The sequence below is a fragment of the Phasianus colchicus genome, chromosome 5 (genome assembly GCF_987193195.1).
Source record: "Phasianus colchicus chromosome 5, bPhaCol1.hap1.1, whole genome shotgun sequence".
NCBI lineage: Eukaryota > Metazoa > Chordata > Aves > Galliformes > Phasianidae > Phasianus > Phasianus colchicus.
Window position 1 is genome coordinate 23,171,930 of NC_143440.1, and position 12,289 is coordinate 23,184,218.

The window sequence follows — 12,289 nt, forward strand, 5'->3', positions numbered from 1 at the left end:
GTGTGGCTGGATGATGTGGTGGGATATAGCTTCAGAGCCCAGCCTGTGGAAGTCTAGAGCCAAACTGAGCCCTGTCTGCAGCTGTTTCTTTCCTGAAAAAGCAGAGCACATTGCTCCTAGGAGTGGACCAACCCCCCAGTAGCACATACAAAAATAAATATGTTCCACAGCAGTTATGTTTAAGTAACATAAACTTCCTTTTTTAAAATTATTTGTGAAAGGTTTATTTTCATATCCTCCAACACTCGCTAGGTGTTAATTTTCAGACTTGCTGTAGCATTGGCTTGAAATGTCAAAATATCTAAGAGCTGTAATGGGCTCAGTCCTTCCTTGCTGTATGGCATGAAGCAGCCACTGCTCAGAGGACAGTAGGAGGAAGGTTCTCCTGGGAACTGCCTGTGCTGTAATTGTCATCTTGAGCCTCTTCTGGCACTTTTCCCTGGAAACTGTTGATGACAGGATATTGCAGTTTGTGACTATCTGACCCCACTCATTTTCCCATGTTCTGCAGCAGGGCAAGTTTTGGATTTGGGCATTCCTGCTGACTATCCATGTACACGTGGTGCTCTACAAATGACGTATTTCAGGGCAGAATTTGTCACTGAGTCCTCAAACTAACCCATGCTATTTATAACCTTTGCAACTGCAAAGGACATTTCAAGGAAGATAAAAATAATATTCTCAATTTAAAACTATTTCTCCAGTAAGTATTTAGTTAACGAGAAGACAGAGAATCTCTTTGTCCTTTTTTTCCCATGCTTAAGTATACAGCTTTCAGGATGGAACTAAAAGTTTATCACAAGCTATTGGCCCGTTAGCTGCGTTGGCTTTAGTGTATGGATTATGTTACTGGAAAGTGCAATCCCTTGCCAGAACTGCTTTTGCTGATCCATTTCCCTTTCCATATCCTGATTTTGCATGTTATCTGGTTGCTGCACTAAGGCCAAAATCTTACAGCACTGATGAGAACCAGGAGTTGGCATTCTGCTCGTCTATCTCCTTCTGCCAAAGGCCGGTAGGCAAAAGAGAGTGTACATTTTTACTATTTACATGAGTACAGTTTATGGTCATTTGAAACACCTGAAGATCAGCACATCAAAGCTCTGATTCTCCTAGTGGCTTAGCATGACCACAGTGTGGATAACATTCAGTACATTCAGATCTGGTTGGAAATGAGTCACTTGCAAAACTTGTATCTAAACCAGAATTCAGATGTTTCAGGCTAGCAGTATAAATCCCTATGGATACTCAATAGTCCTGAATATTGGATGTACAAAACTGAAAAAGCTGCTTTAGTCCACTGCTTAAGGCCTTAGTTGTTTACTCTGTGCTTTTTCTATAGACCAAGAGTAATGGAAATTGATTAGAAGGGTGGCAGTCTGTTACTTTGGAGAATAGAAAATCAGCTGTGTGTATCAAATCTGTGAATCACACCTCTGTATTAGATCGTTTTTATGAAAGAAGGAAATTTTGCAACTTTTTTTTCCAAAATCTTCATGGAGACCATAAATCTTTGTGAAATCAGGTTGAAAGTAAGCAAATCGTTTCAGTCAGTGAAAGGGTTATATATATAAGTTTGTAAACACCAAGATATTTGATTCCAGATTTTCTTTAAGGAACACTATTTTGTTTTAGAAATGTCCAAGCCACTCTTTTTTACATTTAAAAACTAAAACCACATTTCCCTATTCAAACATGATCCAAATGTTTTATAAAAAGAGTCAAGTTTTATTTTAAAAAGTTAGAGAATGTTTTTTATAGAAAAAAGTTTCATCTCAGGTTGAACAAAACTGGGCAGTTGGACGAAGAAACATCTTTGTATTGTTTTGTTTCAGAAAAAAAAATTCTTCCAGTTCAAACGGAAGCACCTTTTCCTCCCTTCTCTTTTTTTGGTGTTCTTTTTTGTTTTGTGGCTTTGTCACTAAAACTACAAACTCTTGATCATCCTGATGGTACTGGCACAGTCTCTTTTTCTTGTTTTTTTTTTTTTTTTTTTTTTTTTGCATGCTTGCTGTTCCTTGCTGGAAGAATTTGTCTGGCAGGAGCATGGCACTAGGGCTGTCCTCCTGCTCCTCTTCCTGCTGCAGAGTTGCTGTTGTCCCCACAGGTGCAGATCACCTGTGTGCTCCAGCTTTCTTCTTTCCTTCTTCCCCATTTGCGTTTGTTGAGTTGCTGAGCATTCCCAACTGCAACCCAGGGAATAAAGCATGAGTGCACCTAGTAAGCACTATTTTCTTTGTTAATTCTCTCTGAACGTGTCCCAGTGACTGTAGCTGGGCACTGAGTTATCTGCCCTCAGCACCCATGGTGGGCCAAGTTGGAGACCTCCAGAGGACACTGCCTGTATTCTGCCTCTTGCCTGTGTACCTCGCACGATGCCTTCTTCGAGGAGCAGCTCTCCCCTCCCCATCCCAAGTGATGCTATTGCTGAGGAATGTTGGACGGAGACCATTATACACATACTGGAGGTGCTGCTGGATTTGGGGTTTGAGCTTGATTTAAAAGGGAGGAGACATGGGAAGGAAATGTTGTTTTTAGTGGGGACCCAGGCCGTAGTGCACTGCAGAGCTGTTTGAAATGTGCTCAGTAGGCAGGGAGGTCTGCGGGTGCTGGGAGGGGCTCAGTTAGCCTTGCAAACATTTCCATGCAGTGCTCGAGGCTGCTGTCCCAGGCACGTACTTTGTTAATGCTTCTGGGGAAGGCGCTTTGGGAATAATCAATCAGTGTCGCTCTGTGTTTCTTCCCTGTCAGAGCTGCTCTGTCTTGTTCTCTCAGTGCTGCTCATTTTGGTTTTAATTTCTGCACAGAGGTTCAAGTTGCACAGGCAGGAAAGTTTTGTTGTGCACTAGGCTAAGGTCTTTGTCTCTACAGCACAAAAACATGTGTTTGAAGTTGTAGGACCTGAAGAAGGCAGTGGTGTTGTTGCTGAATGTACTCCAAATGCTTCAGTGGTTTCCTCGATCAGGACAAAGCTATGCTCCTGGATTCTCTGAGCACTTTTGGAGCACTGCAAGGACCTTCCCCATTGGCTCTTCAGGGTGCCGCATCTCTGACCCACCACATTTCTCACCTTTGCCTCCTTTCTGTGCCTCCAGTTGCTTTGATGCAGCCCTGCTCTGCTCCAGACAGCTGCTTGTTGTTTTGCTTTTCCTGAGGTGATGCTGCAAAGGGCTTTTTTTCTTTTTTTTTCTTCTATTTTTTCTTTTTTTCCCAAAAAGGGCATGTAAAGGGAAAGGCTATAAAAAAGATTTATGTAACTCAAGACAGTTTCTGTACATGTAGGAATGAAGGAATTTTGCTAGGATGACTGGCTGACATAAAAGATTGAGATAACTTCACCTTCCCTCTGAGTGAGTCAGTAGGCAAACTAATTAAAAGCCAGAAGTACACAATACCCAGACACAGGTTGACACTTCTGTAAGCAAATTTTTGTAGAGCTGGTGTAATTGGATGGGCAGGGCACGCTGTGTTTTGCAAAGGATCTGGCCTCCTGGCACTAGAGCTGCACTTCACAGCAGCAGTGGGAGCTGGATACTATGAATTAATTGACTCAGGGACACCTGTATAATGTGCCCTGTAACCAGACCCTTCTGATGTTCCATGTTAATGCTCACAAAGGAGCAAAGGACTGTACTTATTTTTCCCCAGGCAGATTTTGCCTGGAGAAGGTGCAGATCCAGGAACTGAGTGCTGTCTCATGGCTGGTAAATTTGGGAGGTTACTGAAACGGGAGGAGATGGACTAGGTGAGAGCATGCACAGCACTGAGGAGTAAAGGAGAAAGTCACAGTTAAGCTGGAGGACAGGCCCTGACACTTTCCCTGTCAGCGATGCTGAGAAAGCACAGGGAAAGCAGGGAATGTGCTTTTGTTTTCAGAAGGTAGATTGAGACCTTGTGCTCTGCCTTTATTTGTTAAAATGAGGATATATAAAAGAATCCTTCTGATTGGTGAGGTCTGGGGATGCCTGCCCTGCAGTGCTCCTGGGCACTGCAGGGGCTAACAGAGCTTCATCACTTCCCATAGCCTGGAGAGATGAGGGGATTAAGCCCTGGAGGCAGGGGTAGTAATCATCTGGTGCAGCTGGTCAGCTCAGGGTTTCCTTTTGTTTGCTGCCATTATTATTATTTATCGTTATTATTGATAGCAGAAAAGTGCAAGCCAGCTGCTCAGTGCCGAGGTGTGAGGGCTCCCGCAGGGTGAAGCGCCCCATGCCACTTAGAAAGCCAGCCATTGTGCCATCTCTTCAATAAGCATTTTATTTCACACACTTGTTCTGAGCCTCCTGCTGTCGCTCACGCTACAACCACTGACAAGGAGCCTCCCTGGCAATACAGCATCGGAGCCAGAGAGCTGCCTTCCCTCTAGCTGGGCTCTGGGAGAACAACATGGAAAAGACAAGTGACTGTTGAATATTTGAAGTCAAGTGTTTCCTCTTAAACATGGAAATGCTCTTTGCACTTCGTACACATCACTGCTTGGTGACAGCAACTGGCCATATCATGCGTTATTCTCTGTTCAGATAGGGCCAACTGTGCAGTAGAAACTTTCCCCATGCTTATTGATGGAGCACTTGGAAAGTCCATTATTAACAGTGTGTTGTTGTGTAGTACATAGATATAGATTATATAAGTATATAATCTATATATAGATAGATAGATAGTATATATAAGTAGTACACAGATTGTATAGTAAGCCTGTCTTGTGACCTTACTAGGCACTGAGTTGGCTCTCATATAGCTTCTACCTTGGGCTTCTAAAACGTATCACCATATTCTCTGAAAGATGGAGCTCAATAAAGTTTGTCTTGTGCAAAGACTGGCTCATCCTTATAGCTGAAACAGGAGAGCACCTTATTTCCACTGCGCTAATATTATAAAATGTATTGTTCTGATATTGTAGCAAACTGTAGTGGAAATGCTAAGTCATGGCTTGAACCAGTGATTGAGCACCTGATGGAAGGCAGGGCCAACCCAGGGGAGCTCAGGTGCATGTAGTGCCTCTGAGTGACTGGAAGGGGTGGATCCTGGCTCCCAGACCTCATGTAAGGGTTAGCAGTGGAGGCAAAGGTTTCTTGCTGGAGTTCCCTGCCTACCTGAGGTCTTCTAAGGGTAAGCAGCTTTTTTCCTTTGTTTCTGCATCCACAGCTGTTGTGTTTGGCTTATGCTCACTTGCTGCAGCCTAGGATTTTGCTACTCTGCTATTATTGCTGTGCTTTCCATCACACTTCAGCGTTACGCACATACTTTGTGTTTCTATTTATGTATGTATGAAGAATGGCAGAGGTTGAAGGATATAGCTCACAGAGACTTCTCACGAGGCAGCTGTTGAAAAACCAGGCTGGAGGCTGCAATCTGTTCTGCCTTGGCTTTTCTGAGTGGAAGGGAGGGAAACATCACATATTCATAGTCTCTGTGTGTAGAAATATACATATATACATACATGCATAAATGAAAATACGGACACAAAGCTACTGATTGTCAGCAAATAATGCTATTCACAGAAGCTTAGAATCTGTTTGAAGCAGAAGGTGCAAGCCCCCTTTCCTCTCCTACTGAAGGCAGAGTTGGCTATAAAATTGCTGGAGACCAGTATGGGTTGGGTTTTTTTTTTTCAGATTGATGGTTTCCTCCTGCCTTCACAAATGAACTTCCTGGTGCTTTACCAGCTCTTTTGTGTTGATAAAACAAAGTGCAAGCAAACTAAATGTATCAATAAAATACTAAGTCTTAATCTGACTTCAGTATTAACATCCCTCTAAGCCTGTTAGGTTAAGCAATTTACACCATAGAAATTTTCCTTAAAAGCAAGAGCACATCCCTTTCCTTTCCCTGTTACTTTTTGTCCATGGTGTGGTTTTGTAGGTGGTAGGCGATAGGGCTGTATGATTTCCGGAGTGAATGAGAGGAGTGGATGTGCACTCATTTCCTGCTGAAATGAAGGTTGTAGTAATGTTTTGTGATTCTGAGCTTTTGGGGAACCACGTTAGCTCGAAGGAACTTGAAAAGGTACTCATTGGATGAGGATGAAATTCTTAACCTCACACACGGATCTGTTTGAGTGACGAGGCTGGTCTGAACGTTGGGAAAGTACCTTGTGCTGGGCATTATTGAGAGTGAGAGGAATTATCACTACTTAAGTACCTCTGTATGGGGAAAAATCTGGCTCACAATACACACGAGGATAAATTGTCATGGAACTGCAACGGATTCTCATTAAAAGAGCTGTTTGAGAGAGCTGAAAACCTATCCTATACAACTGCACTGTCTTCTCCTAGCCAGCTTACAGTAAAAAGTGGTGTGATATTAATTGAATCGAACGTATGTAATATTGAGACATTGAATGGAGATAAAGAAGTACATGATTTCAACATTTATTTCAAACAAATGGAGGGTGTTGTATTTTTCCAGAGGACTTACAACAGGTAGATCCAGAAGCTGTAGGAAACCTTGAAATCTTGTCTCATTTTATGTAGCAATTCCACCATTGCAGTATTCGCTAAAGAATGTATCAGTCTGTTGAGCTTCAAATCCTTTGGGAAGCTAAAAACGTGAAGCAGGCAAAAAGGCAGCACCAAAAGAGGCATGATCGTTTTTGTAAGGTTAAACAATTAACCTCTCTCTCTTGATCCAGCACTATCCAAAACTCAGAATTGAAACTAATGAAAGGGAAATGGTACAAGATTAGTGAACTTCTAACTGCTGTCTTTCCTTCCAGCTGTAGGGCATCAAAGGTGTATAAACCTTCATTCTCTGTGGCTTTATTGAAAATGCTCTCTTATCCTTCTGAGTGATGTGGGAGGGATGGGATTTTGCAGCTGATCATGGCCGTGGCCCCAGAGCATTTGGCTAGTTTTTCATGACATTGCAGAGGCTTCTTTTGCCCATTACTGCTTTTTGTTGTTCTTTTGAGGCAATATGCTTGGAAACCAGAAGGTCTTGAATGCCTTTAGAGTGGTTTCTGTGACAATGATGAGTTAATGTAGTGGAAACATCATGTATGTACATTTGGAGTTGAGTAAACTAAATTAAATTCTTTAAATAAGTAAGATGCAGTATATCAGCCTGTGAGAACCAAACCCACTAGCAACTCAGTCATTAGAGAGAAATAATTAGGAATTGAATGCTAAATTTGAATGCAGCTGCAATTTACAGGAGTGCTTGTTAAGAGAAGAGCCAGCGCAAGAAATCTTGGCTCTGAGCATCACCAGGAAAAAAGCCTCTTTATTTATTTTGGCCATGTAGCAAGCAACTCCAGTGATGAGTTGCTGGAAACGACGTCTGATTTATTACCCACTGCAGCTTTGAGAGTGTTTGCAAGCTGAAGTATCTGCTATGGTTAAGATGATTATAACTGTGTTTAATTTTATTTTGGAGATTTTTTTTTTTTCTTTGTGAGTTCTGGATGCAGATGACTTCTGTGGTTAGTTTTGGTCCTTAAGCCATGCCAGCCTGGGCTGTCAGTGGCACTAGTGCTTTCCCTGCAGCCAGAGGAGTGCCCAAACACAGTGCTCACTGCTTTCTCCGCTGTCCTATGAGGGGATAGGTAGATCTGGCAGGGCAAGAAGTCATGTCATCTGCCTGATGTGAATTCCTGAGCAGGTAGTCATGGTCCACACTCCCTGCAGAAGCATTCTGCTGTTTCTGCTATACCACAAACTCTGCAGCTAGTTTTGGTTGTGCCTCTTAAAAACGGAAGTGTGACTGTGCATTGGAGAGTATCTCCCAGTGTCCAGTTGCAGTGCTCCATGCAAGGTATTAACATCTGTCTACTTGGTTGTTTTATACTCTATTTGTTCCAGAAGTTTCCAACACACCCACAAGTTCCCAGCACATTTCCTAACCTGTACAAAATTGAATTGCATCCCCTGATAAGCATAAGCCTTCACTGTGCCAAATCCCATTTACATACACGTCATAAGAGAAGGCTGTCTCTTTTGAGCTAAATAGAGCAGAAGAGCTGTGAAGGTGAGCTGAGCAGTAGATCGACAAAAAGACAGATGTCAAGAAGCTATGAAATACAGCATGGAACACAGCATGTTTTGAGCTTCTGATTAAGTTATTGTACAATTTTTCTATCATTTCTGTTTCTGCTCAGGGAAAAGGGGAGAAAAACACCTAGTGAAAGCAAATTATTTCAGATAAGACCCATATTTTTGTACTACCTGTATTGTCAATGTAGTTTTGTGTTTTGCAGGGCCCTGGAGAATATTAACTGGCTTTACGGAGAACATCTTTTCTAAGTTGAGTAATAATGGAGAAAAGATGAACGATCCCCTTAGATTCTGACCGCTCAATGCAGCTGGCTGATTCCCTTCTGCTCTCTATTCCAATATCCCTGTCAGCCTGTTGGCAAGGAGCTGAAGCTGCGCCAGCCATCCAGTTAAAATATAGAGTAGCCAGAAGTTTCAATTAACTGAGATTTCCGTGAACACTTACTGGACATTTGTTCCAATGCCCATAAAAATGTCTATGCAGCTTATTGCTTAGTGTTTCGCCTTATTTTAAAGCTGCTACTTTATGACACTGATCTTAAAGTGTAAGTAATTTTACAAGTGTTACTTTTTACTCACTGTGTTTTCTTTTTCATTGTATGTTTTCAAATGAGCCAGAGTGGAGAAGTAATGCAGAGTCCTGGTTGGTTTTGGTTCCACTGCTTCTGAATGTATTTCCACTGCTTTGGGTAATTGTAAAAAATACTGTATGTGGGCACTCAAAATGCATTTAAAAAAGCAAACCTTTGTTTAGGAAGAAATGGTCTCTGTTCAATAAGAGCACAGCTAAAATGTTTGCTGGCCCCATACCTCCCAGGAAGAATATTCTATTTTCCTCTTCTGAGCATAGCTGCTTTGATACAGAACAGTGCTTCTTGTGAACAAACCTGGTCAAGGGAAGGGCAGGGCTTTTTCCTGCAGGCACTTTGGTCTGTCACAAAGCTGTGGGATTGTGGGACTCTACAGTGAGGTGGCTGCTTCACCACTACACATAGATATGTCTTCAGAAGTGTCCGCTGAAGTACGGACCTGGGAGAGGAAGTAATGTGGGGCCAAGTGCCACAAAAAGCAGTGCTTGTGGGAAGGGCATAGCCTGGGGCTGAGTGGTGCTCCCCTTGGATTAAAGGAGCTGAGAAGGGAATGGCACGGGTCTTGGTCCCTTAGAAATACAGCTGGCTCTGTCACCTTCACAGGCAGTGGGCACACCTCAAGTCTGTGCCTTCTGTGCTTTCTATTCCTTGCCTTCCTGAACGGTACTCCCACACGCTCATCTGAAAAATTGTGAAGGTAAAATGAGGAGGCAGGAAGATTTATTGAAAATCTTAGTCTGAATGGAGCTGTATTAATAAGACGGCATACCCGATTAAAAAAGACCTCAACATACTGGAAAATAAATCCCACAGAGTGCTCAGCATCCTGCCTGAGTCACAATTCCCCAGGGCAGCGAGTAAAGCAAGGAAAGCAGTTGTTTTGGCTTTGCTATGTAAAAACATGTCCACTTCTGATGTGAGTCCTGGGGACGTGTCTCTTCAGAAATGCAGTATGGGTTGGTGTCGGTGAACTGACCACTACACAAATTGGTTATTTTTTTCATTCTTTAGACAAAGCACCTACTAATTTCAGTGGGACTCCTGCCCACATGCATTTTGTGGCTGGAGCTGTCCCAGAGACTGAGGATTGTTAGCACTGGGGCATAGGGAGGGTTTGGACAGATGAGTCAGATTTTCCACAGCTCCAACTCTAGTTCCAGCACTGAGCATCAGCAAGACTTTATCCTGTTTCTTCCTCCTCTGTGGCTTCTGCATGGGCTCTCCCCACCACTCCTGATGCTTCTTGCCATCTGCAACATCCCCACAGAAAGGCTTCGGCACTGCAAGGTTTCTACTAATAATATCTGCAACTCGTGAGGAAAACAGCAGAGCATTCTCCTCTAGCTCCCAGAGGCTTTATAAATACTTGCCCAACTAAAGACAGCTTACAACTCTACTCTGCTTCAGAATCTCACAGATCTGATAGAAATTCTCAGCTTATGAGAGAGAAGAGTGCTAGTAAGTGACTGCTAATGCTTTGAAATGAGTTGCTGTGGGGCTGAGGGCTTGAACCAGGAGCACTGCAGAAGGTGCATGATTGTTGCTGTTCTGATTATGGTAGATGATTTTGCTTTTCCCATTTACAGCTTTAATGGTTTGCTAATGTCTGATCTAGGAATATTGTATAGCCTATCAAATAGGGGTGGTGTAATGGCATTAGTAAGGATAATTGAGGTTGTGATAATTTTATTTGCTCTTTAGTTTGTTAATTGAAAGTGAATTATCTTAATATATGACAGGAAAGAAAGTTGCTGCTCTGTGCTGCCTGGGCATTTCAAAGGGAGAGGGGAAGTGTCAGTCTGCACTGGTCTTGTGTTACTGTGGGTCTGTAACAGCAGTGAGCATCCAGAAGTGAGTCAATGTAGTATGTGTCAGGCTTTGTGTGTCCACGTTTCCATTTCATATACATAACAGTGTGTGCTGTTACCCATGACTCTGTGTGTCTCCTGCTGCAAGGCTCACTGTGTCGGTCTGTCTGCGACACATGCGGTTTTTTCGGGGACCTTTATGGGAGACGATGGAAATGAGAGACATCCAGGCTCTGGATGCTTAACCCTGAAGAGGAAACTTGGCATTCTGTCTCCCATCAGCATTTGCTCGTCACTACAATTAACATTAATTATGGAGGTACTTATGTGAACACCCTGTTAACCCTAATTAGAGTTAATGGAAGATATGTGTGGATGTTAATGGGACAAGAGACAACCAAGCTTCCATTTCAAAGGTTAAATATTCAGTAGCTCCCTCTCAGACATGTCAGCATCCTATAACCACCATCAGACTTATGCAAAAACAGAACAGTTTCACCTTTTTTTTCCCACCAATTATAGCCACCTTACACTATTCTTTTGTTAAATTAAGGAGCAAACAGTGATGTGGAAGTGCCTTCAGCTACCATTGCTAATGTAATTATAGTGACTCTACCCCATTCATAGTACATATTCTCAGAGACAGACTTCCTTAGCAGGCACTCTGCTGTCCCTTTTTGCTGTTCTGCTAACAGATGCTGGTAGTCAGAGGAGCTGGCGGGACTTGGCTTTGTTCAGAACATCTTATGAGAAGGAGCTCAAGGCCTCAGCTCTTGAGTAGGTCATGTAATATTCAAGGTCTGAAAGGTTCTCTTCACAGAGGTATTACTTGAAGCTGGAAGGATAAGAGGACTTTCCTCTTGCTTGCACTCACTCATTAGCTGTCTTTGGTATTTTGAAAACCACTGTCAATGAAGAGTTAAGGCTGCAAAATGCACCCAGCTCTGCAGGTGCTTCTTTCTGTGCAGCAATCCCAAGTATAAGAACTTGGCTTAGGTCTTGGATTTGCCCATTTCTGGAGGAGCTCATTGCTGCCTGGGGTTCTAACAGCTGGCATTGTGGAGCGACAGGCTGCCCAGGAGCTGGTGAGGACGTGACTTGGCGTTTGGGCTTGATGTGAAGTTGGACTCTGCTCACATTTTACCCACAGAATGAACTCAAGGAATATTGGTAGGTTGTGATTTAGCCATTTTTTAGTGTATCCTGCTAATGTTTTCATGTAGTTTTTTTCAGTTGTCATTAGAAGTCCATATTCTATTTTGTGGTGGTTGAAGAATCTGTTAAGCTTTGTAATTAACAGTAGATCTCTAGTTTAATGTGTGAAGTAATGCTTTCACAGGTCAAATCTAGGTGAGCCTTTTTTCCTCTTTCTTTTTTTTGCTCATGGGTGTATATTTTTAATGGCCATGTAAAGCTCAAAGTGCCCGCATTTAAACTGATGGGAGCAAAAGGCTTTTGACTGTATTTTGTGCTGGGATTTGGAGTAAGCTGCACTGGTTTGAGAGCTCAAACTGTCAAACATTGTTTAAAGAGGGCAGATTCTAAGAAATTTTGTTCTACTCTATGTGGGATTGCTAATTTAGCTTTTCCTGCATAGGTAGAGCATCAGAATCCCCTACTGTGGCATGACTTATCCTAGCTTATATGAAAGGACAATTTTTTCTGGTGTATCTACATTTATATCTTTTAACAAAAAAAAATGTACATCATCTTTAAAAAGGCAAATGCATCCATATTTTAAAGTTTAAATTAAAACACTCACTAAGCCATTAGTTGCAGTAAGATCCTGGAAAGCGAACATAGTCACGACATAGCTTCTTACACATGTACTTCAACTAGAAAAATGTGGCCTCCCTTGGAGGAGAAGCTGACTGATCAGGCCACAGTTTGGTTGTGGGAT

The 12,289-nt window shown here is 42.5% G+C and overlaps 1 protein-coding gene across 10 annotated transcripts in view; it reads left to right on the plus strand.

Moving 5' to 3' along the window:
• The window catches only part of TSPAN18 (tetraspanin 18), a 108,519-nt gene that overhangs the window by 57,705 nt on the left and 38,525 nt on the right, over nucleotides 1-12,289 (plus strand). Inside the window, exon 1 of one of the 10 annotated variants that reach the window (XM_031593376.2) lies at nucleotides 4,945-5,109. The exons of 8 other annotated variants lie outside the window; for them this stretch is intronic. Coding sequence is in view for 1 of the 2 variants with exons in the window: in XM_090140826.1 (XP_089996952.1) it covers nucleotides 10,021-10,039 (19 nt within the window). In the remaining variant the exon portion in view is untranslated. Of the gene's footprint in view, nucleotides 1-4,944; nucleotides 5,110-9,616; nucleotides 10,040-12,289 lie in introns of those variants that run through there. One more of the 10 variants, XM_090140826.1, reaches the window with a different exon arrangement.